General features: G+C 38.3%; 4 protein-coding genes across 5 annotated transcripts; 3 read left to right on the top strand and 1 right to left on the bottom strand.

Moving 5' to 3' along the window:
• Positions 1-131: 131 nt before the first annotated feature.
• Positions 132-14,163, top strand: LOC111453842 (serine/threonine-protein kinase BLUS1-like). Of its 2 annotated transcripts, XR_002712313.1 has the most exons (22): positions 132-512; positions 1,794-2,048; positions 2,167-2,291; positions 2,373-2,417; positions 3,800-3,881; positions 3,984-4,052; positions 5,753-5,923; positions 5,995-6,060; positions 6,474-6,542; positions 6,662-6,724; positions 6,821-7,170; positions 8,442-8,578; positions 9,298-9,392; positions 9,460-9,498; positions 9,578-9,634; positions 10,102-10,203; positions 10,308-10,359; positions 10,463-10,518; positions 11,869-11,933; positions 12,057-12,108; positions 12,989-13,324; positions 13,886-14,163. XR_002712313.1 is itself a non-coding variant. In XM_023095109.1 (21 exons), exons 1-21 carry the CDS (start codon positions 339-341, stop codon positions 13,055-13,057), a joined length of 2,193 nt encoding a protein of 730 aa, XP_022950877.1. In that variant the 5' UTR covers positions 132-338; the 3' UTR covers positions 13,058-13,462. The 2 variants fall into 2 exon arrangements, 1 of the variants encoding a protein (XP_022950877.1); XM_023095109.1 differs by lacking the exon at positions 13,886-14,163 and having other exon boundaries at positions 12,989-13,462.
• Positions 14,164-14,536: 373 nt separating this feature from the next.
• On the top strand, positions 14,537-15,882 carry LOC111453851 (2-keto-3-deoxy-L-rhamnonate aldolase). The gene has a single exon (XM_023095127.1). The coding sequence runs from the start codon at positions 14,628-14,630 to the stop codon at positions 15,714-15,716; it is 1,089 nt and encodes a 362-aa protein (XP_022950895.1). The 5' UTR covers positions 14,537-14,627; the 3' UTR covers positions 15,717-15,882.
• LOC111453862 (mavicyanin) lies at positions 15,810-17,226 on the top strand. Its single transcript, XM_023095139.1, has 2 exons — positions 15,810-16,574; positions 16,658-17,226. Exons 1-2 carry the CDS (start codon positions 16,379-16,381, stop codon positions 17,059-17,061), a joined length of 600 nt encoding a protein of 199 aa, XP_022950907.1. The 5' UTR covers positions 15,810-16,378; the 3' UTR covers positions 17,062-17,226.
• Positions 17,227-17,510: 284 nt separating this feature from the next.
• LOC111453835 (N6-adenosine-methyltransferase MT-A70-like) lies at positions 17,511-24,123 on the bottom strand. The gene is made up of 7 exons (XM_023095098.1): positions 22,832-24,123; positions 22,369-22,467; positions 20,887-20,970; positions 20,365-20,720; positions 19,972-20,188; positions 18,333-18,412; positions 17,511-17,957 (listed from the first exon to the last, which is right to left on the bottom strand). The coding sequence occupies exons 1-7, from the start codon at positions 24,062-24,064 to the stop codon at positions 17,684-17,686; spliced, it is 2,343 nt and encodes a 780-aa protein (XP_022950866.1). The 5' UTR covers positions 24,065-24,123; the 3' UTR covers positions 17,511-17,683.
• Between the last annotated feature and the right edge of the window lie 358 nt (positions 24,124-24,481).

Below are 24,481 nucleotides of genomic sequence, written 5' to 3'. Positions count from 1 at the left end.
TGGAAGGAACTATTTAGAATGAGTACTTTGGAAAGACTTTGGTTGGCATCACCAATGGGCTGCTGGTTTGAAGAATGCCATTTTCCTTTGCTCTTGTGTGGGCCGTTGCCACGTCATCACCCTTTAACTCTCTCTCTCTCTGCACCTTCACCCCCACATCTTCTTCTTCTTCTCTTTCTCTCTCCTCTCTTCCTCTTTCTCTCTCTACCGCTTCTAATGGCGGTCAACGACCCGATTGCTCTATCGCCACACCTCTGGACAACTTCTTTTCACTGATTTTCTACTCTACAGTGGTTTTCCGGTAGGAGTTTTTCTGCTTGTCAAGTGCTCTTTAGGTTATGGGAAGGATGGGAGGTCGGCAAAGGACTTACAGCGCCAATTCCACCGATTATAAGCTTCTTGAAGAGATTGGTTATGGTGCTAGTGCCACGGTTTTTCGAGCGATCTATACTCCGTCCAATGAAGTTGTTGCCATTAAGTGTTTGGATCTTGATCGCTGTAATAGTAATCTAGTGAGTTTTCCACTCTTGCTTTGATGCTCTTCTCTTGTTTCTGCTTTGAATTGTTGTCAATTTGGCTTCATTTTGTGTTTCTGTAATAGTTTAATTGACCTTTCATTTTGTGTTTGTGAAAGATCGGGTTTGAATTGTTGTTGATTTAATTGGTTTGAGTTCTTACAGAGGTGCTTGTTGTTTTTTCCCAAGTTTTGCGGGTAGAAATTTTGTGACATGGGTATTGTTGTACACGAAAACTTTTGTGTTTAGGCTTTAGGTTAGTTTATGTATACAAACTGAAGTGACTTCAGTGTAATTGTTCTTCGGCTCCGTATTTTCGTGATTGATTCACGCTACACTGGCAAGCAAGGAACGAGGGCCTAATTTTTGGTTTAACAAATATTTCACTAGAAATTTGTGGTACTTACCTCATCGGAAAGTTTGAGCCTTGAGGTAGATAGAGATGAAGATTACTGTGAAAATATATGCCGTGGATGTGGGAGATAAATGGCGTCAAGAAAGCTTGGGATGATCAATATCTCCATTTTTCATGAGCAGGTTGAAGAACTGAATGATTTTAGCATTGGGGTGGGTGGTGTTATGCTGAAGGCTGGCTTTATTTATTGACCGAGCCTGCAAGAAATCCTAGATAGTAGAAACCTAGTCAATATGTTATGTTAATACCATATCAAAGAGAACAAACTCAGTTCCCTATAGAATGGTTTCTATATTTTCTGCTATTGTAAAGTGATAAAGTTATGAAAGTTTCCCTCTGGCTTCTCTAACTTTGTTAATAAGATACTAAGATAATATTGTTGCTACGAAAATAAAAAAAAAAAGGGATAGGAAATGCGCTCTTATCATCTGCTTGGAACGCAGGTATAATCAATAACCTTCCCAAGTTTCTCCCAAAGTCATAAGACAATAGATTGAGTAGCGCGCACCGAAAGGTGGTCATGGCTCCCATCTCTTGATTGTGAAATACTTTTTTGTAATGGTAATGATATGCGGGGTCCCCAGTATTTTGAACATTGGATGCTGGTTTCTTCCGTACCACAGTATTTTGAACATCGGCACCAATGGATTATTTATATTGTGGTTTCTTAATGTTATTTTTTGGCTTTCTTGTGTTTCTCATATTTTTCTGTTTACCTTCTCAGTTTTTTTTTTTTTTTTCTTAACCACTTTTGTTTTAGTCTTTAAATGCTTACTCAGAATTCTTTTAATTGATACTATAACAACTTTAAGTTAGTGACACTTCATTATGTCTAATTATAAGAGAGGATTGTCTTTTGACAGGATGATATACGTAGGGAGGCTCAAACAATGAGTTTGATAGATCATCCAAACCTCGTAAGGGCTTATTGTTCATTTGTTGTTGACCGAAACCTTTGGGTTGTCATGCCATTCATGGCAGAGGGTTCTTGTTTGCACCTAATTAAGACAGCATACTCAGATGGCTTTGAAGAGGTTGCTATTGGTTCTGTCCTGAAAGAAACTCTTAAAGCCTTGGAGTACCTTCATCGACAAGGACACATACATCGGGATGTGAAGGTCCATTGACACCATAATTTTCAGATTAACTCTTGGTGTTTTCCTTTTTCCCATTCAATCTTAACTGTACATTGTGAAGGCTCTTATTTTATTATTCTTTTAATATTTGTGTTTGCAGGCTGGAAATATACTACTCGATGGTAATGGGGCTGTGAAGCTTGCTGATTTTGGTGTTTCAGCTTGCATGTTTGATACAGGTGATAGACAGCGCTCCAGAAATACCTTTGTGGGAACCCCATGCTGGTAGGATTTTTTTAGGCGGATACTTTTCAACCTTCTTGTGTTTTTGATCCCCAAGTATTTACCTATTTAACTTTATTTTAGGATGGCGCCCGAGGTATTGCAACCAGGAACGGGATATAATTCCAAGTGAGTTTGTCTGATATTGACTGCAGATCACATATTATCGTACAATTACCAGGGTTATTGTCACAATGAGTTAATAGTTTTTTGTTTCATGCTATTGAGGACATACTATAGAGTTCTAGATCCTTTTATGCCCAGTGTTCGGGGATTGAATGCTGTTTGTTTCAGTTATTACATGCTTCCCCAATTCCCATCGTGGCAAATAATTTTATTTAATGTTATTTTGTGTGTGAAGACAAAAGTTTCATTGATAAGACAAAAGTTGCAACCAACCTATATGCACCTGCTCCCATAGAAGTTATAGACACCCTTGAACCTGTGGCTGCAGAACAAATGCTGTGTTTTCTTTGACAGAAAAGCAAAGCACCCCACCAACCCTGAAAGAGCATAATAGAAGAGACCAAAATTTCAAACTGATAGGACACTGAAAAAAAAAAAAGTGATTTTGAGATTATGCATCTTTTAGGTAAAGCACACAGCAACAGGGATTTAGAGCCTAGTTTGGACATTGTAATTGAACCTTTCTATATTGTCAGCCACTAAAGCAAAGATTCCTCACCAATAGTTTCTTTCTTCTTTGGGCATCTTTCCTTCCAAATGACCTTCACTAGGTCATTGTTTACTTAAAGAATTAGGGCATAATGACTCTCTGAAACATGATTTCATAAAAAAAAAAAATGCAGATGGCTTGAGTCCCCAAAGTCTTCTATCTCACTCCCTTGAAAATGAACATTCTCATGCAGTCTAAGAATCTCCACCAAAAGTTCTACCTCACGCCCTTGAAATCTGTTTTGATCTATTCGTGTCTCGTACTTGTGCAACTTTTATTTATTTATTTATTAATGGACCTCTATTTTCCTGACTTGTTCAAAGCAAAGATGGTCGACAGTTTCAGTAGAAAACTGTAAGGGAGTGTTTGGTTTTTAAGAATGAAATTTGGAACTTGAGATATGATGCCTGGAATAGAATGATCTTGGTTGGTATTTATGAACTATTATTATAATTATTTTTCTTTTGTGTAAAGTCCTATATGAATGAGATCTTTGAAATTTCTCATTTATTTATGGCCTAAAATATAACAATATTTGTAATAAGTAATTAATTGTATGAAGTTGAATTGAGTTCTTTAGCAATATTTGATGAATAAATTACTTGTGCTGAATTTGAAATTAAATCTTTCTTATTATAAAATGAATAATTAACGTCTAATGAGTTAAACGAAGTAATTAGATTTTGTTCAATTTTTTTTTTCATGTGTTTTGGATGCCAATGCTAAATTGGTAACATGGGTTTACCCGTTTCTCCTCCCTCACCATCGAGTACCAAATACTCCCAAAAATAATGTAGGGAGACCTCTCATATATGCCTTTCATCATTATATGCAGGGCCGATATTTGGTCTTTTGGTATTACAGCATTGGAGTTGGCTCATGGTCATGCACCATTTTCAAAATATCCTCCAATGAAGGTATGTTGACTTATACATAACTGAGCTTTACCCACGATATCTTACTATCTCGTCTGACAGTTGCATTTTATTCCGTCCCCTTTTCCCTTGTTTTTCTGATAGGTGCTTCTTATGACCATACAAAATGCTCCTCCTGGGCTGGATTATGATAGGGATAAAAAGTTCTCTAAGGTATTGGTGTTTCGTTGGTTTTTTTTCCCCTCATGACTGGAGTTATCCAATCAACTACTGTCATATTATTATGTAAAATACTGTTATATATGGATGAAAAGTTTATTCCTACAAGAAAATGTTGCTTTTGTGTGAATATATTGTTAGGAATTACGACTCTCCACAATGGTATGATATTGTCCACTTTGAGCATAAGCTCTCATGGCTTTGCTTTGGGCTTCCCCAAAAGGCCTCATACCAATGAAGATAGTATTCCTCACTTATAAACCCATGATCTTCCACTAAATTAACCAATGTGGGACACTCCCAATCCCAATAATCCTCAACAATCCTCCCCTCGAACAAAGCACACTATAAGCCTCCCCTGAGGCTTATGGAGCTCTCGAATAGCCTCCCCTTAATTGAGGCTCGACTCCTTCTCTGGAGCCCTCGAACAAAGTACACCATTTGTTCGACACTTTAGTCACTTTTGACTACACCTTCGAGGCTCGCCATTCTTTGTTCGATATTTGAGGATTCTATTGGCATGGTTAGGTTTAGGGCATGGCTCTGATACCATGTTAGGAATCACGACTCTCCACAATGGTATGATATTGTCCACTTTGAGCATAAGCTCTCATGGCTTTGCTTTGGGCTTCCCCAAAAGGCCTCATACCAATGAAGATAGTATTCCTCACTTATAAACCCATGATCTTCCACTAAATTAACCAATGTGGGACACTCCCAATCCCAATAATCCTCAACAATCCTCCCCTCGAACAAAGCACACTATAAGCCTCCCCTGAGGCTTATGGAGCTCTCGAATAGCCTCCCCTTAATTGAGGCTCGACTCCTTCTCTGGAGCCCTCGAACAAAGTACACCATTTGTTCGACACTTTAGTCACTTTTGACTACACCTTCGAGGCTCGCCATTCTTTGTTCGATATTTGAGGATTCTATTGGCATGGTTAGGTTTAGGGCATGGCTCTGATACCATGTTAGGAATCACGACTCTCCACAATGGTATGATATTGTCCACTTTGAGCATAAGCTCTCATGGCTTTGCTTTGGGCTTCCCCAAAAGGCCTCATACCAATGAAGATAGTATTCCTCACTTATAAACCCATGATCTTCCACTAAATTAACCAATGTGGGACACTCCCAATCCCAATAATCCTCAACATATATTTCCTCTATATGCTTTCTTGAGCTTGGGATTGTGCTGACCAGTTTTAGGTAGCTTACCATCCCAGTGATGCAACATTTTTAATATAGGCCTAGTTAGCTACTATGTTCTAAAGCTCAAGCATTTGTTAAGGGTCTAAGACTGACTAATGAGATCCTACCCAGCCCACAAACAAAATTTGATATTTATCTTCCTGTCTTTTGTAGCTTTGATTCATCTACTTATATGCACCTAGTCTGGCTTTCAGCTCACTTTTTATTGTATATATGCTCTTTGAACTCAAGAATAGCTTTATCTTCCATCCTACGGCAATTCTGCATTTTAATCCAAGACTACCAATAATTCCATATTAGGTGTTCTACACATTTAAAGGTTAAAAGTTGCTGGACCAAAGCCCTGAATTGTACTTTGTAAATGTTTAATAAATGTATTCTGCATATTAAAAGGTTAAAAGTTGCTGGACCAAAGCCATGAATCGTACTTTGTAAATGTTCAATAGATGTATTCTAATTAGTGGATTTCCAGTTGTAATCAGTCTTTTAAAGAAATGGTTGCAATGTGCCTGGTGAAAGATCAATCCAAGAGGCCAACAGCTGAGAAACTTTTAAAGCACTCCTTTTTCAAGAATGCTAAGCCTCCAGAGCTTTCTTTGAAGAAATTATTTGCTGACTTGCCTCCTCTTTCACTTCGTGTGAAGGACCTGCTGGTAACCTCTTAACTGCTTTACAACAAATATGTCGTGGTTTTGTTAATCTGATGGATTAATTAATGTTTCAGCTTAAAGATGCTGCCCAGCTAGCCTTAAAGAAAATGCCTTCAGCAGAGCAAGAAGCATTATCACAGGTTGGAAATATTTCTTCTTCTTCTGTTTTATTTATGTACATACATATAAATCAGTTCAGTCTACTTGTTCAAGTAAATTCATTTTATAGCTCCTGTTGTCCGTGAATAATATTTGGTGAGGTCTTTCTTCTCATTTTTAACTCGAGGAGTCTATCCTATATAATTGCGTTTTCGCAAGGTTTTATGGGAAGTGTTGGTATTGTCTGTGCCATGACAATTCAATGACCCTAGTTATCACTCTCGTTGTTCCTACATGGTGGTTCTTTGTCTATTCTTTTCTACCATTACATTTAAGACATTCTCCAATTTTTTCAATCAAGAAAAAGGGGAATTCTTTATACTTTTTACACCGTGCACAGTCTTTTTCTTTAATTTTTTTTTTTACTGGATGTATCATGTCTTGCCTTCACCAGAGTGAGTACCAGCGAGGAGTTAGCGCATGGAAATTTGATGTTGAGGATTTGAAAGCCCAAGCTTCCCTGGTAAATGTCACTTTTCCTTGCTGCGCTATGGATCATATTACAAATTCAAATTGATTACGATTACAGGCCTTTTGTTAGAGAATATGAGTTCTGTCATTGATTTTTATATTAATGAATAGGTGAATGATGATATGGAAGAGATGATGGACGAGGAGGAGAATATAAATACTTGTCGTGTTAAGGTCTAGAGTTTTACCAACTTCAATCTTTTCTTTCTGCGAGTTCATTAAGTATTCTATTCGTTTGATGTGCTCATTTGTATTCTTTGTAATTGTCAGGATGCCTTTTGTTCTCAATCTAGTTTGAGGAATTTCAGTTCATGTAATGAATCATCTCAGGATGAACATGGAGTAGGGGCAAGTGGTCAGGGGTTGCCAAAAGCGGAGTGCTTGAACAAAAAGGGAAACTTTATGGAAGGTGATATGCTGAAAGCTGGGTTCCAAGAAACAACTGGATGGAAGAGAAATGGAACTAGCACTGAAACAGAAGCTTCTACATCTGGCCAAGACAGTGTACAAGGCAAAACCAAAACCCAAATGCCAAAAGGTCGTCAAACTCAAAGTGGTCCACTTCTACCTGGTACTGTGCTTAGTCATTCTTTATCAGAAAGAGTGCGAGGATCTGATAGGTTTGTACTTTTTCATGGTTTCGTATTTGTAAGTCTCATTGTTTTCTCATGTTGCTTCTTGAGATGATGCTGGTATGCAGGAGTGATGTTTATGCACTCCTGTACGGTACCTTGTTTTTCTCATTGCATAAGCATGATGATAGAAATGTACTTCCTACTTATTATAGAATGTTTTCGTGCTAGAGTAAATGTGGATTAACGCATGAGAATCTTGCTTTCATTTTAACAAAGATTTTTCTTTTTTGTAAGCCTTTTGCTTTCTTGTAAAATACCCGACAGTCTTTATCTGTTGTCATTCCTGCCAGATATCATCTTCATATCCCTCCTCCAAACCCAAATAGTGCTATATGAATAATGGCGTTGAAGTGTTGGGAGGAAGATCTTATTTCTATGATTATGCCAAAAATTCCCAACCGGCCTTTCTTCAAAAACTATTGCATTTATTTCAATTTTGATTGGCATTATTAAAAGGTTTTAGTACCACAATGGCAAAGCATTTTAGCGGTGTTGTTTAGCCACTACCAAGGGAATCTTTGTGAGCCAGTCTGCAGTATCTCTAGGGCACAGAAAGCCATCACAAATTTAGAGAGGCGTTGGTGTTAGTGAAACCATCTCATAGCAAACTTCATCATTATCTCGTTCTTTTTACATGGATGCAGACTTAGTGAGAATGAGAATAACAGCTCCGCCTTGGACCATCGTGGAAAAATTTAACTTTCTTTGGCCCCTTACTAGTCTAAATTAACCTGGTAGGAGGCAAACTCAGTCTTGGGATCTTGCTATCAGAGGTAGATGTGCAAGAGAAGCCCAAATTTTCTTGCAACCACACAATTTTGTCTGACCTACCTTCACTGTAGCAATGAAGAAGAATCCAGTTTTGACCTCTCTATCAAAATCAATCTCTTTGAGTCTTTGATCCCTTTTTTGACTGAAGAACTTCAAAGTTCTTTGGTAAAGGCCACCTTTTGTAATTTTTCTTTTTAAGCAGAGGCCACTTTTTAAAATTTATTGGTAAAATGTATTCCGTTTGAATTAATTTCAGGCCTTCCCAACAAGAAAAAGGGAAAAAAAAACGAAGGATTTATATTTTGTTAGTGAAGCCATGTTATTAATTTTGAACTATAGTTATCTACCTGATTCAGATCAAGGGTTGGGTGGAACAAGAAGAGATAAAAGAACTGATTACCCTTTACATGAATTAAGTAACTTATTGTTTCGAGCTGGTTTATTGCAATGACAGTTGCAATGATATTTGTGTTGCTGATTTTTAGGTTTGAATCTGAAATTCAACCATCTACTGAAAAAAATCGTCGAGAATCACGGCAAGCTCCAAGCTTCAGTGGTCCACTAATGCTGCCAAACCGTGCCTCAGCAAACAGCCTATCAGCTCCCATAAAACCTTCTGGAGGTAATGTGGTCACTTGATAAACATTTTGTTTACTAGGAAATGCCATTAAACCCAGACTGTTCTACTGTTGCTCTCGTATGTAAGGGAAGCCTAGTTTGTGATTAAAAAAAAAGGAAAAAATTGTACCATCGCTACATAATGATTTAGAATGAGGAGCCAGCGGAGTGTGGCTAAAGTTGTCTTAACGTATTTGACCCTGTTTTGAGGTCCTGTTGTTTTTGTTTCTTGAACTAGTTTTTCTTCTAAATTTTGTTGTAGTGAAATAGAAACTTTCATTCTCACTGATAAAATACTAGAAAAAATCAAGCAGCTTCGTTTGTGATTATTTTTCTTTCCATAGCTATTTACTAGATGTGTTAAAGATCTCATATTTAACTTTTAATTGATAGTCAAGATTGAATCACATTTATTCAATCCTTTTTTTTTTTTTTTTTGGCTAAATGAAACATAATCTTTTCAATTAAAGAGAATACATCCAACCGATTCATAGATGAAATCATTTTGAAGTTGACAAAATATTTTGGGGCCTATCACATAGATCCTGGGCTAATCAGTTTAAAGCATAGCATGGCTTGCATCTTGATCTCATCATAATCTCATTTTTATCTACTTTATTCTTGTTTTGAATAATACAGTGACACTTACTGTTATATATCGTGAAAATAATACTTTCACCTGTATTTTCTCACTGTATATTTTTATTCCTCTTGTAACAACAGGGTATAGAGATTCAATGGATGACAAATCAAAAGCTAATCTTGTGCAAATTAAGGGGCGTTTTTCAGTGACGTCAGAGAACCTAGATCTCGTAAAGGTAAGGTTATACAATAATTTTAATTTTTTATACAACCTGTCTGGAACTGACTTGAAATATGGCTTAGGATATTCCATTGAGCATGGTTTCACGACGGTCTGCACAGGTTTGTTATCATTTCTTGCTAATGACCTGGGTTAGTTGATGTTCATTTTCTGAATTCTGTTACATTGATGTGTGTTCAGAACTCACCTCTACGAAAGTCGGCTAGTGTTGGTGATTGGATATTTGATTCCAAGCAGGTTTGGATAATGTCCCTGCTTGCTTCGTCTCCATATGATTACTGTAATGCAAAAGTACTTTTAGGCAAAAAAAATGTTTTGTATTTTGGTCTACAAGTATCGTATACTGATGCATTTGTTCCCTGGATAATTATTTTTGTAAACCTGTTCTTTTTCTTGCTTTCTTGTTGGTTGCTTTGGAGACCTGCCACAAGGTATATTTGTTGTTTATCTATAAACATCATTTAATATTTAGAATGTGTTTCAGTTATTTAATTTAAGGAAAAAAACCTATTAGAAAAGTTTAATGTTAACTCCCTTGGATTGCAGGCTTTCTTCACTTTTTTTCCCGTAAATTTTATACATCAATATAGCTGTTTTTTTTGTCAAAAAAAAAAAAAAAAGAGAAAAAACTCTATTTTATATGCTTTCTGTATGAATCAATAAACCTTTGTTTATTCTTATTATATTAATTTCTCTGTTCTCAGTCTGTCAGCCAACCCCCCAAGGAGGCTTGCAACATCAACATGCCCACATCAATTCTTATGCCTCATCTTCAGAATCTTTTCCATCAGACCTCAATTCAACAGGTAAAGTAACATTAAGGCTATGGTTGAATTTTTCCCTCAGTCTCCTAAATTCCTTCATCAAAGAATTTCGTTCAGTAAGAAACAAGCTTTTCTGTTGATTCCAGGATCTTATAGTGAACTTATTGAATAGCTTACAAACAGCAGACGTGGTTGATGGTAAGTAAAATGGTTTTATAGGATGGCTGACATGATCATCTTATATTATTAGGGTTCTTTACCTAACGTGTGTGTGATACTTTTCCCCCTCTCTAAATACAAGCTACTCAAAATGGAAAGTTGCCTCCATTGCCTCGAAGTTTGGAGAATAATGGAAGTGTAAGTGCAATCAGTGTACATTTTATATACGTTCAACTATATACTTTAAGTTGGCTTAGATTTTTTGTTCTGTTATAATGAAATCAGGATCATAGTCTTGTTTATTATTGTTTATTATTGTGTATGCCTCCGAGTTCAGAAAATTCATGTTCTGCCCTGTAGAGGGCAAGAACTCATTCTAATATTATCGTTTTAGAGTCCACATATGAACATGTGTTGTTTCAACTGCTTAGCACATATTCAATATTCCAATCGAAACTGTCTTCAGAAATGTTTGTAAAACCGTAGCTGATATTCTCATGCAAATTGTAATCACTAAAAATGTTATTCAACGTGATTATTCCCTTGATAATGTGTTCTTATTTTCTTGCCTGCGCGTATTGATTATTGTTGTTAACTATATTTTTGGCTTATTTAGGGTGAAGGAAGTAAAAGAAAACAGACACAAGCAAGCTTTTCTTATTTAGCTCATTATCTTGAGTCTTCACGCTTTCTTTCTGTACAAGCTTTGTTTTCCACTTCTTTCCTCTTCATCCCTCACCACTTGTTTAGTTATAGTTCTGATTTACCATTGATTTGCTTATGTAAGTTGTGGTTACGGAAAATCACACCTCCTTGGTTTTCGTTTGATATGAGAGCTTTCTTACTGTTCCTCTGCATATGTTAGGCCATATTGCTTCTAGAAAATATTTGGTTGTCGTTTGATATGAGAGCTTTATTTCTGCCCCTCTGTATATGTTAGGCCATATTGCTTCTCAAAAATATTTGTTTGTCGTTTGATATGAGAGCTTTGTTACTGCTCCTTTGTATACGTTCGACCGTATTGCTTCTAGAAAATATTTGGTTGATTAATAGGTAGTACTCTTTCATTTGACCTAAAACACAGTTTTTACGTTCAAAGTCATTTTGTTTGAACTTTTCTTGTAAGTAATGGTGTTCAGTTGCTCAAATGGGGCTGTAATTCAGACTATCTTTGTTTTTGTAGATTTAATTTGGCATGATATTCTCTTTTATATAAGTATGTCTCTTACTGGATTTTCATAAATGCATTTTTAAATACTGTTAGAACTTCTACATATATATGATGTGGTGATTTGAGGGAGCTACTGACAAATAATGCCTGTCCTCATGCAATTAGTTGAAGAGATCTTTGACATACAAATCTTAAGAAGTTACATTTATATGCTTTTATAAATGTGGCAACCTCAACTTGATTATACGACTGCAAACAAGAAAATGAATGTGTAGAAACTAGGGCAAATGAAATTTATTGAAAAATTGGTGTGAGTGGGGATAGGTAGGTATAAAGAACCTCACCCTTTTTGATACGTAGAGATCCTCTTTTGGCAGGCCGAAACAGCAGCGGTTGAGAGAGAGCGTTTACTGATGCGTAAAGTCTCTGAACTTCAAGCTAGGTGAGTTTCTTAGAATTTTGTTATGAATATTTTTCCAGAATGTCCATGAACAACAAAGTTCTATAGATGTATTAGACCATATTTGTAGTGGATATTTATCTGTGACCCTCTTTTTCTTTCCAGAATGACGCATTTGACTTATGAGTTGACTTCTGAAAAGTTGAAATACATACAAGTGAGTTGTCCATGATCTTTCTTCCTAGTTGACTTGTATTTACCATTTTAGTTTTCTTGTTTACTTCACCTAGCATTTATAGAGTTGATTTAGTTTCACTCGGCTAATTTAGGGAATGATCATGGGTTTATAAACAAAGAATATGGTGTTCGTCTAACATGGTATCAGAGCCATGCCCTAAACTTAGTCGTGCCAATAGATTGGTAAATCCTCAAATGTCGAACAAATGACTCCAAAAGAAAAAAGGAGTCAAGCCTCCTCGAAGGCAGTAAAAAATGACTAAGACTCCAAAGGAGTCGAGCCTCAATTAAGGGGAGGTGTGCTTTGTTCGAGGGGAGGTGTTGGATGATGAAAGTCCCACGTCGGCTAATTTAGGGAATGATCTTGGATTTATAAACAAAGAATACTCTCTCCATTGGTGTGAGGCCTTTTGGGAAAACCTAAAGCAAAGCCATAAGAGCTTATGCTCAAAGTGGACAATATCATACTATTGTGGAGAGTCGTGTTCGTCTAACACACCTAACTTCTCCGGTCATATAAGATTGGGCTGTTGTAATCATCATAGTTTATATCTATCTCGTGTTCTTCTCTCTATTTAAGAGAGCTCAGTACTTCGATTAGCAATAAGAAACGTAGAGCATTATTTCCAAATTTCCAATCTGGTATCAGGGCTTACCTAAAACTTGTCGACGCCACCATTGCTACTCCTACCACGAATTACCGAAAAGTAGCTCCTTCATCATCTGAACCCAAAACCGATCCAAGTGTTGTTGCCCTTGCTTGCTTATAAACCCGTCTTTCACACTTGCACCAAGCATAATTAAATTGATGCCTACTTCATTTCTCATTGACAAACTCATGTTCAATTTTTGGCCTTCAGTTACAAGAGCAGTTCAACTCAGCATCTGGCCAGGAAGAAAACGAGATCAAGAGGGAAGAGAACGTCTGAAAGGGCACGTCCCGTGCGACGAATGCTGTAAAGTACGCCACTATATACATCTGGGAGAGAGCAATAATTAAGCAGTAAATTGTTTTTGGACATTCTACTCTTTCGATAATGTCGATTGTTGGCGTGTTGATAAGCTCTGTCGCTGAGACAAAGCCAGCAATCAATTTTCTCCATCTGGTTCTTCAAGAGTTGGCATAATTCAAGATCAGTTGAGATCCCTGATCCAGAGTGGCCATCATTGCCAAAAAAACTCTCATATATTGCTCAGTAAGCCCTCAAATTTTAATCTTGTTATTGTCTGGATGGCCATGAGATGGGAAAAAAAAGTGTCCTTAAGTTTGTGAATCGGCCTCCTACATTTATATTTATTTGTTCATATGTAATAATAATGAATTATTATTTTTATTTCCAAGGACCCAAAACAAGAAGCTTGCAAAAAGCAGGCTGGCCTGGGGCTTTTTCTACTCTTCCTTTCTGTTTGTATGTGTCAACCTACCTATACTCACACCCTCTAATTATAAACCGTGCGTAGATGAACACTTCATAATGGTATGATATTGTTCATTTTGAGTATAAACCTTCATGGCTTTGCTTTGAGCTTCCCCAAAAGGCTTCGGACGAATGGAGATAGTATCTCTTGATTATAAACCCATGACCATTCCCTAAATTAGCCGACATGGGACTTTCATCCTTTAACATGCTTGTTTTATACAAACAGGTTTAGAAGGGATACATCCAACTTATAATGTTGATCCGGAGGTGGATGAGTTCAAAATTAGTACACATCCTATGGTATTATTCATTACTTATTTGCATTTCCGCTCGCAGGTGTGGCTTCTTCGTACATTTATCATTGTAGATCTGTAATTTACTCGTACCAAAAGATGCCTCAAAGCATACGGCCACGAAACAGATGAGGGCAGGATTACTGGTAATTCAAATCTTTGGCTTTCACCTTTTAGTTGAGGGTATATATCTTAATCAACTTAGCTATGCTTAGATCGATTACGTCATATGTATTAATATATAGTTGTGTTGTCATTCAGCTTTGTCAAAACACTTGAATTTGTTCGGTATGGAAACTCTTTAAACAATTATTTTACTAATCTTTTTTGTTCAAAAGAGCTTGAATAAACACGGGTAGATTACACTTTTATTCTTGAGTACGAGGATAAGTTTCTATTTGATCTTGAAGTTTATAAAACTGGCAGTTTAGCGGTAAGGTTTTTGGACTGCTGGTTGAAGAACGAAAAGGGATCTCGTCTAGCTTTGTTGACATATTTATTTAACGAGGAAAAATTATTCCAAATTACAATTTTTAATTTAATATTTAAAAATAAATAAATATTTTATATATTAACATATTACTTTATTTAAAAAAAATTAATTTAAACCCATGAACCTTAATGACTATGGAGGGATGATCTCTCACAAAATAACAATAATAATAAAATAATAAAATTAAATATTTAAAAAAATAAAACCCTAAACCAAACTCATCTTCTTCATCTACGGTTTGCTCTTCCTTCCTCATCTCAAACTGATCTCCTTCTGCTCTGCTCCTCCAACAATGGCGGCTTCTTCAATTTCCTTCACCCTTACTTCTCCATTCCTCTCTTCTTCCAGGCTTCACCCCACCGCCAAATCCCTCTCCTTCTCCTTCGCTCCTCCATTCCCCAAATCCTCTTCTCCTTTCCGGACCCTTTTCCCCATTGCTTCCAATTCCTCCTCTAAACCCTCAATTCCATCTCCCATTGACTCCTCGAGTTCTTTCGCCGCCCCTTCGCTTGCCTTCAATCCAACATTGAAGTCCCGTCTCCGCAATGGCGAAACCCTCTACGGTCTCTTCCTCCTCTCCTTCTCCCCCACTCTTGCCGAGATCGCCGGTCTCTCCGGCTACGATTTCGTCGTCGTCGACATGGAGCACGGCTACGGCGGAATCTCTGATGCCCTCCCCTGTCTCCGCGCCCTCTCCGCCACTCAAACTCCAGCCATTCTCCGCATCCCCGAGAGCTCCGCCGCCTGGGCCAAAAAGGCCCTAGATTTAGGACCGCAGGGTATCATGTTTCCAATGATCGATTCGTCCAAAGATGCGAAAAAAGCTGTTTCATATTGCAGATTCCCACCCGCTGGAGTCCGTGGATCGGCCCATCCAGTGGTTAGAGCATCGAAATACGGCATTGACGAAGGGTATTTGACAAATTACGAGGACGAATTACTGATTATGTGTCAGATTGAATCGGAGCAAGCGGTGAAGAAGATAGATGACATAATGGAAGTGGATGGGGTTGATTGCATTCAAATGGGGCCATTGGACATGAGTGGAAGCATGGGATATCTATGGGACCCTGGACACAAGAAGGTTAGAGAAATGATGAGAAAGGCAGAAAAGGCTGTTTTGGAGAGCAAAAGTAAAAGTAAAAATGGTGAGAAGGGAGCCTTCTTATGTGGGTTTTCAATGCCTCATGATGGGCCAATTGACATGAGGAAGCGTGGATATCAGATGATTTCTGGAGCTGTTGATATTGGTTTGTTTAGAACTGCTGCTGTTGAGGATGTGAGGAAGTTTAGAATGAGCGAAATGGAAGACTCTGAGGATTTGGATCAGCCTCTTACTCACAAGGAAGAGGATGAAGAAGATAAGTACTGGAGCGAATGAAGAAACTTATCCTTCTTCACAATATGCTTTATCTTTTTGCCTCTTTTCTTGTTCTTTCTAGTACATAAGTAGAGCTTGGAAATGCAATTCTTGATGTGGGTATCCATGAATTGTGCTCATATATGGTTATGCACTTTCTAATGCTTTCCATTTTTGTTTGTACAGACATTTTCAGTGTCCTTTTTCTTCTTCTCTGCTGGATCTTTGCCTCAGTTCTTAGTTTTTGACTTCTCTGTGCCTTTACTTTTACATCTTGATCTTGCTACAGGATTCATAATTATATTGCTATATAAAATCCTTAGGCCATGTGAAAGGAGACAGGTTGGCCTTGGTACTCTCTGTTCTCATTGGTCAGAATCACGTGCCATCATTGATCAATGTTTGTCTCATTTTCCCATCTTAGCCCTCTGAATTTTTATAGTCAAAACTGAAATACATAATATAGATCAAGCTAGGAGTTTCAGAAGTGGGGTCATTGTGGTAAAATCCCTTCTGTTTGTGGCCTTTTTGCTCCTTCTATGTCTGCTGCCATACTTGACAGCAGCAAGCTGTGATGTAAAAACGTCCTCTTTTAAAAGGGTCCTCTTTGGCTGTCAAGAAACAGGTAGATTTGTGGAAGGGGAGGCAAAAAAAGTGGCGGTGGTGGGTTGAGACAAGCTCTTATGGCGATTCTTGAGAGCTTTCTTAGATTTAGGTTTCTTCTTCAGCATGTTGTGATTTTGTTGCAGATCCATAGTGTAATCTGCTATCAGTACAAAGTTGGAGATTTGGATTCATGGGGTCTTCCCACTTCTGAAAATCCAAAGATCTATATGTATTGGTCTAAATATCACTCTCTCAAGATTGGTGATTCTCTGAGTAAGTACATTTGTTTTTCTTCATCTCTTAAATCTGCTGTTGCTGCTGCTCTGATTTCTGATTTCCATGGCGGTGTGTTGCAGTGTTCTTGTATCCACCAAGCCAAGATTCAGTGATTCAAGTTACAAAGGAATCGTACAACAGCTGCAATCTCAAGGATCCAATCTTGTCCATGAAAGATGGTAACTCTGTTTTCAATATCACTACTTATGGGGATCTGTTCTTCACCAGTGGAGTTGCAGGCCACTGTGAGAAGAATCAGAAGCTTCATATCTCTGTGCTTTCTGGAAATGGTTCTTCTGCAAGCGCTCCATCTTCTGATGGTGCACTTCCTGAAATCTCCCCCTCTTACCCCACTGTTTTTGGTGGAATCCCAGCAGCTCCCATGGCCAATTCCAGCTCTTCCTCGTCCTCATTGTCAACAAAACTCTCATTTTTTCCTGTCTTGGTTGCTGCTTTTGCTGGGCTTTTGATTCTGAGCCAATGAGTTCGTTCATACATTGAGATTCATTTGAGTTATACTAGTTTGAGAAATGAATTCTTTTTCTCAATTATTATCCCTGCGTTGTTGTGTTCTTAGATGAGTTTGAATTCATCTGTGTCGTTTAATGGTGTTGCCTATAAGAAATGGCTCTGATTTTCAGGTGTAAAATTCTCAGGCGGCCCTGTAGTTTTGGTCGTGTCAGTTCTAATTTTCATATGCCAGCCACCTAATACTCATAACATGGGAATCTCAACTTGGTTTCTAAATTAACCGACATATTTAATCACTCCATAAATTTGTTTTGCTTGCAATTGTCCCTTTTCTTTGGGGTCGGGAAGGTCACTCGTCGCCACATTAACCATCATGACCAAAAATCCCGACCCAACCCAACCCGGAGCATGTGAACTCGAGGTCTTTCTTTAAATTCAAGAAAGTTTTAATGGACAAAGGAGTCACAAAATTCTCTCATCTTATTCAAAATTGTGTTTCTCATTTCACCTACTGCATGTAAATATAGGAACATAAAATAAGAGAAAACATGAAACTTTCAGACGCAAATCAAGCAACAAAACAATACAGAACCAATTCAAAAGCCCATGTAATATATAGATTAGAGCGATTTGGTTCAGTTAGCCGTGTCAACTCCTACTGCAATGGCTTTATCTGGGGTAGTCACTGCATATTGTACCTCAGGAATTGTAGGGTTCCCATAAGCTGCCTTTGATTCTGATCCTGCGAAGGGACTCCTGAGTTGGGCAGCCCCAGAATCAGTTTCCATGGAAGCCCTTGGAGGGGACGCTGGCTGGACCTCTACGTTCGGATATGCAGCCTTGAACCTTGCTCTTAGTCCTTCATCAACCAACCTCACTCCATTCAATTGATTACCAAGAGATATCCACCTGAAAAACAATTCAACAAAGAATCATCATATGGTGCTACATATCATCTAGAACTCGATGCAGAAATGAATCTATTAACACCAGCAGCCACCATTTCGTAAACATATTTGTGAAATGTGAACAATTAGTTTCAGATTTATCGGTTTCGTCGTGCATATACATAATTTACTCACGAAACACCAGCAGCCACCATTTTGTAAATACATTTGTTGAAGGAACAAGTAATTTCAGATTTATCGATTTCGTTAGTATATAAATAATTTTCACAAGTTTTGTGGATCATAATGCAAGGTATAGTTTCTCTGTCTTGAAAAATGCTCTCGTTTGAAGCCTTCATGAAAGGAAAATAGTAATGATAATACAAATGAAACATACCCTGCATGAGTGTTGTGCATGCGAGCAAATAATTCTAGCTTTCTTGTTCTTGGACTTATCCTCTCAAGCAAAGGGTACATCTGCAATGATACGTTCTCATTATTGAACTGATAAAAGAGAATCAAACAAACATGAATATGAAGCATGTGGAACTCCTATGGAGGGTTTTGATGATGAATTGGCATGGTGGTCATAAGGGCATTCACGAAATAAGAAGGAAACGTTCAATCCATGGCGGTCAACTACTAGGATTTATTATCCTGCCTTACGTAAAGCTGCCCGAGTACGCTTGACCTCGGGATTTGAAATCACTGCTTATATAATGTTTTCATGTTGACTAAATGTAGTAGGATAAAGCAGGCGTGAATATTTGAGGATAAAAAGTGATTCCCGAGCACCCTTGTACAGAAGCTCAATGTTCCAAAAGTAAAGAAATATGTCCCAAAAATTCTCAGCTTTTCACTTTTTGTATCCTGTTATCCATATTACTACATATATATATATATATTTTTTCTTTCATAAACAAAAATTTAGCTATGTTTTACTATTGTGCACCCCATAAAGTTCCTTCCTTTTGCCTTCGTGCTCAACTCATTAAGGGTTTTTTGCACTTTAGTGTATGTAGCATTTCAAACACTATAAAATGAAAACACTGCTCCTGCAGCATACTAGAGGCATGATGCAATTTTTTGTAACCCCATCGCTCAAATGAGAAGGGAAAACAGAAAAAATTACCATGTCCTGCCCAATATTTTGAACTCCTATCAAATGGATAGTGGATATTATTCGGTATTAAGGTTATATTAGTAATAGCAAAGAAGTAATTAGCGGGGACTTGTTATAAATAAAAGGAAGGAGAAGGAATGAAGGTGTAATAGCCCAAGCCCACCGCTAGTAGATATTGTCCTCTTTGGGCTTTCTTTTTCAGGCTTACCCTTAAAGTTTTAAAACGCGTTTGTTAGGGAGAGATTTCCACTCTTATAAGGAATGCTTCGTTCCCCTCTACAACCGATGTGGGATCTCACAGTCCACCCACCTTGGGGGCCAACGTGCTCGCTGGCACATCGCTAGGTGTCTGGCTTTGATATCATTTGTAAACAACCCAAGGCATCCTCTCAAAGTTTTAAAACGCGTCTATTAGAGAGAGGTTTCCACACACTTATAAGGAATGATTCATTCCCCTCTCCAACCGATCTCCAACCGATGTGGGATTTCACAATCCACCCCTCTTGGGGTCCAGCGTGCTCGCTGGCACACCGCTCGGTGTCTAGCTCCCGATACCATTTGTAACAACCCAAGCCCATTACTAGCAGGTATTTTCCTCTTTGGGCTTCTCCTCAAGGTTTTAAAACATGTCTATTAAGGAGAGGTCTCCACACCCTTATAAGAAATGTTTCGTTCCTCTTCCAACCGATGTGAGATCTCATAAAAGGTAGGCATTGATTAGTAACTTTAGGAATTAGGAGTGGGTGGCCACTCAAAAGACGGAGGTTCCAAGTCCTCGCTTACTCATGGAGTAACATTGTCATTGGATTACTTTTTATGTTCCGACATATTTGGGTTCGATCACAATATTCCAAGTGAGCTTTTGAAGAAATAACAGATGGGGAGGTTTTGCAAGAGAGAGAGATAGACTAACCTCGTCCGGTTTACGACTTGTTTCTCGAACCTCCGCAACAACAACATCTGTGTCAATATTCCTGTTAACTTCTGGATTTCCCTTTATTCCAACAAGGCAATGCTCCTTACTATGATTGAGCCAATGGCCCGTCCGCCCTGTTCTAATAATTCTTTGAAGTTGATTTGTCTTAACCCATATAAGCTCCTCAACACGCTTGTATCCCCATTGTTCTAAACTGCAAAGGCAAAGTAATATGCTTGTGAACCAAATGAAAGAAAAAAATTCAGCACATTATTAACTTCTCAGCAACACATTAATGATTGTACATAAAGAGCATAATTTTGAATACAAACAGAAAGAACATATTATACAATTATTATAGCCAACAGGCAATAAGAAGTGAGCACACACCATTCTCTTCCAAGTTCCATTGCACGCCCAGTGACCCAAAGAAAAATCAGACCATCGGTCTGTAGCGCAGGAACGTTGAGATTGCGCATTTCATCATCAGCCATTGTTCCATAAGGCAATTCCATATGGATATCCCACGGTGGATCTGCCATAATCACTCCAAATTGCCCCAAAATGTCCATTCTAAAATTACGAATGTCACAGTTAATCCATTGTGATTCACCAAGTTCTACCTCCGAACAATATTCAGCTCGCTGAGGCTTTAGTTGTTTGGGAGGAGCAACAGATCCAGCTCCCATCAGCATAGGTGGCACATCTTGAATTGGATCAAGTTCGTAATGGACATACTTGCATGTCTGGAGAAAATGCAATATAGTACCATCATTAACACATTAACCAATAGACCTCTCTGTCCTCATATATTGTGTGTGTGAGAGAGTTGGGCGAAGGATTGCCCCCAAGACAAAAACTAAGAGTGTTGATATTTCATTACTAGACGATGCTCATGAAATAAATATTTACCTTCATGTGCCGACAGGTATCAAGAAAAGAGCAGTCACCAAGATTGATGTCAGTATGTGGGGCAATGATTCGCCGAAAATGAACCTGTAAAGTTTGTAGGTAATAATTAGTGAAGTTAATCGATTCATTTTGTGACGAGTACAACAATGTGAAACATTTTATAAGTGAAATAAGTGGGAGAGTTCAAACTTAAATAAGAACAAACAAATTGCTTATCAATTCTCAGTTTATTTTTTTCTCATTAAAAGTAAAGGGCACAGGCCGCCTTCAGTCCCAGTTCATTGCAGAAGCCGACTAAGATATTGGGTTTCCTGACTCAACTACAAGATATGTTTTTGGGACTTCTTCACAAGGATAAACTAAGCAAAGCCATAGGTCTTGAAAGCTAACAGCATAATAATTTACACAGTACAAGTATGGTTCGTCTCGACACCACTCAAACTTAGATCAATCTGCCCACCAACTTGACCTTTGCCTCGGAAAAATACTGAGCCAATAATATCTCAACTATGTTAGATGAACACGACTGTCCACAATGGTATGATATTGTCCACTTTGAGCATAAGCTCTCATGGCTTTGCTTTGGGCTTCCCCAAAAGGCCTCATACCAATGGAAAGAGTATTCTTTGATTATAAATCCATGAACGTTACCTAAATTAGCCGATATGGGACTTTCATCATCCAACATCTCCCCTCGAACAAAGTACGTCTCCCCTTAATCGAGGCTCGACTCCTTTTTCTTTTGAAGTCTTAGTCATTTTTTACTATGCCTTCGAGGAGGTTCGACTCCTTTTCTTTTGGAGTCCTTTGTTCGACATTTGAGGATTTACTAATCTATTGGCACGACTAAGTTTAGGGCATGGCTCTAATACTATGTTAGATGAACACGACTTTTCACAATGGTATGATATTGTCCACTTTGAGCATAAGCTCTCATGGCTTTGCTTTAGGCTTCCCCAAAAGGTCTCATACCAATGGAGAGAGTATTCTTTGATTATAAACCCATGAACATTCCCTAAATTAGCCGACGTGGGACTTTCATCATCCAACTATCTATAGTTATGATTTATAAACTCAAAACTACATTACTTGTAATTCTTCTGTGTTAATTCTATTTGATATGTTGTGATAATAACCCAAAACATGAGAAATAGGTACAGAGAAAATAAAGGATTCCGTGGCGATCTTCTCAAAGATATTTTAAAAAGCTTCTAAAAGAACTAAGTATAACAAAACCAAGAGAGGGAGGAGATTGCATGGAAAAGTAGCAATTCACTTTAATACAAGCCAGTTATGCTATTCTAATGATCTAATCCGTTTCTTCACAAAGCAAAAACTAAGCAGAATCAGCTTTTACAGCATTAATTTGAGAATAAATTTCAGTGCAACTACACCATGAATCAAGATCTTGGAAAATGGAAACATGTCACTTATATTATAAGCAAATTAATGTCTACACTTCACAGTAGAGTTTGTACGAACCTTCTCACACGCGACGTAAGAGCCAGATTGACGCCGACAGTCCTCTTTTGTTAAGGATGAGCAGTATTCTTTCAGTTGTGAACCACCTTTAGTTTTAAACTGGAGAACAAATTAAGAAATTGTGAATTGCAATAAGGGCATTCCTTGCTATATAATAATATATCAGGTTAGCAAATGATAAAACTAAGAACTCATACAGAAATGACAAGAACATAGCGAAATTTAAGCCATGAACAATGATTTACATCATATTTCAAGCAATCTGTGTGTGCTTAAAAGTTTAAAGCCAAGGACCTCTGAAACAAAGCAAAATTTGAATCCATGCCACAGAAAAGAAGCCATGAACGTAGATTATGTATATACTTTTCAAACAATAACCAAGGACTTAGCTAACATAAACGATAGAATCATAGCAAAATCTGAATCCATGCCACAGAAAACAAGTGATGAATCTAGATTATACCTTTGCTGCCACAGCAGTTTCCCTGGCAGTTGGGCGGTGAATTAGGTCCAAGAGCTCCTCACCAGTCTTCGACTTCTGCGATTCTCTAAACGACTTCTTGTTCAACAAGGCTTCGAGATCGTTCATGTCATCCTCCTCAGATTTAGGCTTCTGCGGCATTGAATTGGGGCCACCCATGGGCACATTTGGCCCCATCAATGGCCTGTGCAATGGTGGGAGTCCCATCCCTCTAGGCATCCCCATCATTCCCATCATCCTAGGGGCACCCCTTCCTCCAGCCATTGACCCTGCAGGTCCACTGCCCGGAAACATGGGTGATAGTCCCTGCATATTGGGGTCTCCAGGCCCCATCCACATCTCCGGCATCGGCCTCGGCATTGGCCCTCCCATCCCAAAGACTCCGCCATTGACATCCACACCACCACCACTCACCACTTGCTGGTTCTGATTATGGCCGGAGTTACCCTCTCCCGAGTTCAATTCCTGCGTCTGAAAATCAGCACTCTCAGGCAATTCCTTCATAAGTCGAGTACGATCAATCCCCAACACCATCACTCGAGACTTCCCACTCACAACAAACTCCTCCAATTCAACCCCGCCGTTATCCTCCGCCATCGACCTCAAAGCCATCTCCACCGCCAATATCGCACCGGAATCTCCCCCTAATTCTCGTAACGCCGCCTTCTCCGCCGCCGTAGCCTTCTGATCATTCTCCAATTTCCTCAACACCGTCGAAGAATCAATCGCCGTAAAATGAACCCGTTCGAGTAAACAAACCGCCACCATCGACCGCACAACCGACAAAGGGCTTCTACTATCGTCAATCGAAAATTTCCCGCCATCAGGCTGGCGAACTCGCTTACGATCGGAATTCAATTCCGGATACGACTTCGCATTCCGATTCTTCTGAATCGCGGGTTTCGCTTCTCCTGACGGAAGAAGATTAGGGCGGGATTTATGGAGCATAGCATCACTACTCGACAAAGGGTATTTAGAGGGTTTGTTCTTGGGTTCAGGGAGAACCGGTGTGGGAGTAAAGGAGCGGCCATTGAAGGAGGATACGAGCTTGAGAGAGAGATCGAGAGAAGAAACAATACCAGGAATTTGAGCTTGAACAGAAGAGAGAAGCTCCAAGTGGTTCGTGTGTTGGGCTACAATGCGAGCTTCGAGTTGCAGACGCTTGTCTTTGATGCTCGCTATGCTTTCTTCTGCGGCTTCTGATTGGGTTTCCATTGATTCTCAGCTCTGATCTCCAATGGAAGAAGACCACACCCGAAGGAGAAGAAATTGTTCCATATTTAAATTAAATATACAAAATACATACAAACTAAATAAATTAAATTTATAAATATAAGATTATTATCTCTAAATACATGAATTTTAAAAATATAAAAAAAAATTATAATCTATATTATATAATTTTTAGAAATTTTTAATAAAAAAATTATTTAGAGACAAGTTTGGAGTAAGGGGAGGATTCAAAATCTCTAGTTTGACCCCACACGATCAACTCGGCGGTTTCACACCAGCTTGAGTTTAAGCCGAGGGAATTTGACAAGGCTCGAATAATAAATATTGGTTGTGGATCGAAAAATCTTTTTTTTTTTTTTTTTTTTTTTTTTTTTTTTTTTTTTTTTTTTTTTTTTTTTT

The sequence above is a fragment of the Cucurbita moschata genome, unplaced genomic scaffold (genome assembly GCF_002738365.1).
Source record: "Cucurbita moschata cultivar Rifu unplaced genomic scaffold, Cmos_1.0 Cmo_Scf00001, whole genome shotgun sequence".
Lineage (NCBI taxonomy): Eukaryota > Viridiplantae > Streptophyta > Magnoliopsida > Cucurbitales > Cucurbitaceae > Cucurbita > Cucurbita moschata.
The sequence above is the reverse complement of the archived record's forward strand: the minus strand, read 5'-3'. Positions and strand labels throughout refer to the sequence as shown.